General features: G+C 70.1%; 2 protein-coding genes across 2 annotated transcripts in view; one reads left to right on the forward strand and one right to left on the reverse strand.

The window, feature by feature from the left end:
* The window catches only part of TSPAN31 (tetraspanin 31), a 4,561-nt gene extending 1,295 nt beyond the window's left edge, over positions 1 to 3,266 (forward strand). The window contains exons 2-6 of the mRNA XM_026056939.1: positions 551 to 718; positions 1,495 to 1,575; positions 1,922 to 2,062; positions 2,166 to 2,294; positions 2,385 to 3,266. Of these exons, the coding sequence (XP_025912724.1) occupies positions 551 to 718; positions 1,495 to 1,575; positions 1,922 to 2,062; positions 2,166 to 2,294; positions 2,385 to 2,459 (594 nt within the window). The 3' untranslated portion in view covers positions 2,460 to 3,266. The remainder of the gene's footprint in view (positions 1 to 550; positions 719 to 1,494; positions 1,576 to 1,921; positions 2,063 to 2,165; positions 2,295 to 2,384) is intronic.
* A 70-nt stretch (positions 3,267 to 3,336) lies between these two features.
* Positions 3,337 to 4,340, reverse strand: part of CDK4 (cyclin dependent kinase 4) — a 4,280-nt gene continuing 3,276 nt past the window's right edge. The window contains exons 3-4 of the mRNA XM_026056934.1: positions 4,153 to 4,288; positions 3,337 to 4,006 (exon numbers count right to left, since the gene is read on the reverse strand). Of these exons, the coding sequence (XP_025912719.1) occupies positions 3,914 to 4,006; positions 4,153 to 4,288 (229 nt within the window). The 3' untranslated portion in view covers positions 3,337 to 3,913. The remainder of the gene's footprint in view (positions 4,007 to 4,152; positions 4,289 to 4,340) is intronic.

The raw sequence follows: 4,340 nt of genomic DNA on the forward strand, positions 1-4,340 counted from the left end.
CGGCTCCAGGGAGAGCTTGGCCCGAGGCCGCCCGACCTCGCAGGGCCATGCCCAAAGGGGCCCTGGGGCCCCACGGCAGGGGGGGGGAAGCCCTCTGCCACCCCCGTGGCTCCGCGGGGTTTTCCCGCACCCTCCTGACTCGCCACCTTCCTGCGGCCTCGGCCCCAGCAGCGGTGGCAGCTCAGCACGAAGCTCCCGGTCCGGATGCAGGTGGTGACGCTGGTGGGGGACGGCTGCGGGCTCTCGGGGGGGCCGGGCACCCCCGGCCTCGCTCCGGGACCCCCAGCGCCACCCCCCAGCCTGCTGGGTAGAGAAGCACCCGGCAATGAGGGATTCACCCTGCTCCGAGCGGAGCAGCCCTGGGGTGACCCATCCCCGTGCAGGCGCCAAGCCCCGCAGATCTCAGCCCACCCCTTGGCGGGGGGCGGTTTACAGCTGGGGAGGAAAACTGAGGCATGGGGGAGATTGGGGCCCCCTCTCCTCTCCCCGGTCCAGCGCGGCTCGGACACGCTGGGGGGGGGGCCGTGGCTGACGCTGCCCCTCATTGCAGCTCGTGGGGCTGCTGCTCATCGGCGTGGCCGCCTGGGGCAAGGGCTTCGGCATCGTCTCCAGCATCCACATCATCGGCGGCGTCATCGCCGTCGGCTTCTTCCTCCTGCTCATCGCCATCGTGGGCCTCATCGGAGCCATCCACCACCACCAGGTCATGCTTTTCTTCGTATCCTTCGCCCAAGGGGAAGGGACGGCGCGAGGACGAGGGATGGGCGACATCCCCCACGTCAGCCAGCACAGCCCAGGCAGCACCGTGGTGTGGGGGGGGGACTCAACACGGCTTAGCCGTGGCACGAGGGACACGGGGCCCTGGCCAGGACACGGCGCTGGGGTCACTGATCCCCCGCGGCCCAGCGCTTGCGAGTGCTTGAGATAGGAATCTAACCCCAATATCTTGACAGCGCCGCTCTGATCTGTAAATAACCCGCGGCAAAGCTCCGTTCTCCCCTCTCACAGCCTGAGAGAGGGAGCTGCCGATTCGGACCCCCCCTGCCCAGAGCCCACCCCAAAACGCAGCCCGGGGCTGCCCTGCTGGGCCCCGGGGATCCGAGTGTCTCCGTACACGGCCCCGGGCTGGGAAATACCTCCGCCGCGAGAGCGGGTTTGGCTGAGCAAGGCTTTAGCGAGGGCTGTTTTGCTTCCCCCGTGGGAAGGGAAGCGGAGGGGAAACCACAGCCCTGCTTGCACCCCCGCACCCACGGGAGAGCTTCCCCTGCCGGCGCCGGTGCTGCCCGAACGGGCCCGAGGGGCGCAGGACGCCTCGGCCTGGCTCCGCTGTCGGGGCAGGACAGGCAGGGAGGGCAGCGGGCTTTATGGGACCACGACCGGAGCTGGCGGGGGGGGCCGAGGCAGCCCCCAGGCGCCCCGCAGAGGGTCCCCAGCTCCCCGGGCGCGAGGAGCGGGCGCTGCCGAGCCCCTTGCCTTGACTCCAGCCCTCCCCAGTACATGATCATCCTGGGCCTCGTCTTCATCTTCCAGTTTGGCGTGTCCTGCTCGTGCCTAGCTATTAACAGGACCCGGCAGGTGAGTCCTCCCCCCGTGCGGGGCCAGATGGGGGACAGGGCTGTCCCCCCCCCCCCACCTCTCCCTGTACCCAGCCTGCCCCTGGGGGCACTGGAGGCCACCGGCGTGGCATTGCCCCAGCCCGGGGACACTCAGGTGGGCACGAGGACACGCATTGTCCCCCTGCCAGCAGGGACACCCCTTCCCCTCCTTGGGGGTCCCTCCAGTGGGTGCCACCCCCCATGCTCGCACCGCTGTCCCTGCCCGTCCCTGTCTCCTCTGTGCGGGGGGGGGGGTTGACCCGAGAGGGCCCCAGGGCCAGGGTTTAACGGCGGCGGGGCCCTCCTGGTGCCCCCTCCCTGCGCAGGAAGGTCTCTTTAGCTCCACCTGGCCCATCCTGAGCAACAAGACCAAGACGGAGCTGGAGAAGAACCTGGATTGCTGCGGGCTGCTCAACAGCACGGCTGACTTCCAGACCTTCCAGGCAGAGTTTGTCGTCTGCCCCGCGGTGAGTGGGGATGCCGGCACCCTGCCACCCCCCGGGGACCCTGCCCCACGTGCCCCACCTTGCCCCGCTCACCCTGGCATCTCTTCTCCCCCCCCCCTTGCAGAAGTGCAAGACCCTCCTGGGCAAAGACCCCCGAGCCAAGTGTCTGACCTGCGGCGAGAAGATGCTGCAGCACTCGGACGAAGCCCTGAAGATCCTAGGTGGCGTCGGCCTCTTCTTCAGCTTCACAGAGGTGAGGAGGGGACCCGGGGGGGGGCCAGGCGCCCACGGGGGCCACACCAGCACCCCTAACTGCCCCCCCCCCGGGCCATGTCTCTTGCAGATCCTGGGCGTGTGGCTCGCCATGCGGTACCGAAACCAGAAGGACCCCAGAGCCAACCCCAGCGCCTTCTTATAGGGCCGGTGCCCTGCCCTGTCCCTCACCGGGGCCCGCGCTGCCCCTCTGCCCCCGTAGCCGCTAGCAAGCTCCTCCTGGGGACTGTCTCCGTCGGTGCCACGAAAGGTGCCCCCACCGCGCAGGGCCTTTGCCATGTTCCTGAGCCGCTGATCGGACGCGCTGCCGCCGCATGAAGCCTTTGGCGCGTGGCAGCCAGGCCCGAGGGGCTCCGAAGGAGATGGCGGTGGCACCGTGGGCGCGGGCCGGGGGCCGGATGGCTGGCTGGATGGATGGAGGCGGCCCATGGCGATGGCCGGCCCCGGCTGGAGCTGGGCTTGCGGCCGCGGACCCTGCCGGCCCTTGGAGCGGGCGCCGYGGTGGTGGCACCGGCCCCGCGGAAGCCACAGCCCCTCTCCTCCGCGGGCACCGGATGGGCCCGGCCCCTACAGGCCGAGGCTCCCCACTTCATCCCCCCCCCCATCCCAGTAAGCTTTGCCCCCCAGACTGGTGCATGCTGGTTATTTATACGCTGGGAAGGGGAAACAGGACAAGCAGCACCCGAAAGCCCTCGGCACCTTCCTGCCCCCCCCCTTCACAGGGCTGGCACTGCCCCAGGGTGTCCCCCCATGCCAGCCTGGCATGGGGAGGACACCAAGGGCAGGCGGGTGCCCCCCTGCTGGGCTATTGACCCCCCCCCCCCCCTCTCTATACCACTGCCGAGTGGGACGGAGGGGGTGGCAGCACAGTGTATCCCCCCCCCAGTCTGCCCACTGCCACTGTAGGAATGTCACCGTGTCCGAGACAGTTCGAATAAATGCCATTCCGTGACGCTGGCTCTGGCTTTCCTTGGGGGGGCCCAGGGTGGCTTTGCCCCAGGGTCCAGGCAGGGGGTTTCTCCCTCCCCATGTCCCCCGTGACACATGGGAGCCGGGTGGCCGAGCCAAGTGACAGCGTGGGCAGGGGGCCAGGCCGCCCCAGGCACTACCCGCGCCCCTTTATTGGGAAGGGCAGCGGCTGGAGCTGAGAGAAAACCCGGTGCGCGTCTCCGCACCCCCCCCCCCCCAAAATCCGCACCAAACCCTCATAAATAGCAACCAGCAGCCGCAGCGCGGGGGAACGTGGCCGTGCCGAGGCCCCTTGCGCCGGGGCTCTCCGTCCCTCCCCAGTTCCGCCATGCGAGCAGAGCACCAGTGCAGGGAAGCCTCCTCTTCCCTCGCACGCGGCTCACACGCGGCCGGGGGGTGGGGGGGGACCCAGGCGCCTGCCCCCCCCGCACACACGGCTCACACRGAGGCACCGCTCCGGGTCTCCCCGCGCGAGCGCTTCGCCAGCAGCAGCAGCCCCCCTCCCCCGGCGGCACTGGCACTAGAGAAGGGGGTCGAGCCCCGAGTCTGTAACCGCTGTGCGGGCGGGGGGGGGGGCACAGGGCTGCCCCTGGGGCCGAGTCCAGTCCTGCACGGCCCCCGCGGGGGTCACTACCCCTCGCCCGCGCCCCGGTCCTGGAGGTAAAGGTGCTGCAGTGCATTGTAGGCTGAGATCCGCTTGTAGGGGTTGAAGGTCAGCATCTCCTGGTGGGGGGGGGGACACAGTTAGGGGGGGACACGTGTGTCCCCCACGCACCTGAAGGTTGCATGGGTTCTCCCCAGCCATGGGTACGTGGGGGTCTGTCCCCCCGCACAGGGCACCCCCTCGTGTGTCCCCCCCCCAATCTCACCAGGAGCAGCTGGGCCCCCAGCGGCTCCATCTCGGGGACGAAGCCCTCGACGGGCTGGGGGGGCCGGGCCGTGAACGCGCAGCGGGGCAGGGCCACGTCCAGGGGCCAGTCGTCCTCCACGGGGAGCCCGATCATGCTGGGGGGACGATGGCGTCAGGGAGGTGCCAGCCCCAACGCCCTGTCCCCAC

The sequence above is a fragment of the Apteryx rowi genome, unplaced genomic scaffold (genome assembly GCF_003343035.1).
Source record: "Apteryx rowi isolate R43461 unplaced genomic scaffold, aptRow1 scaffold_1345, whole genome shotgun sequence".
NCBI lineage: Eukaryota > Metazoa > Chordata > Aves > Apterygiformes > Apterygidae > Apteryx > Apteryx rowi.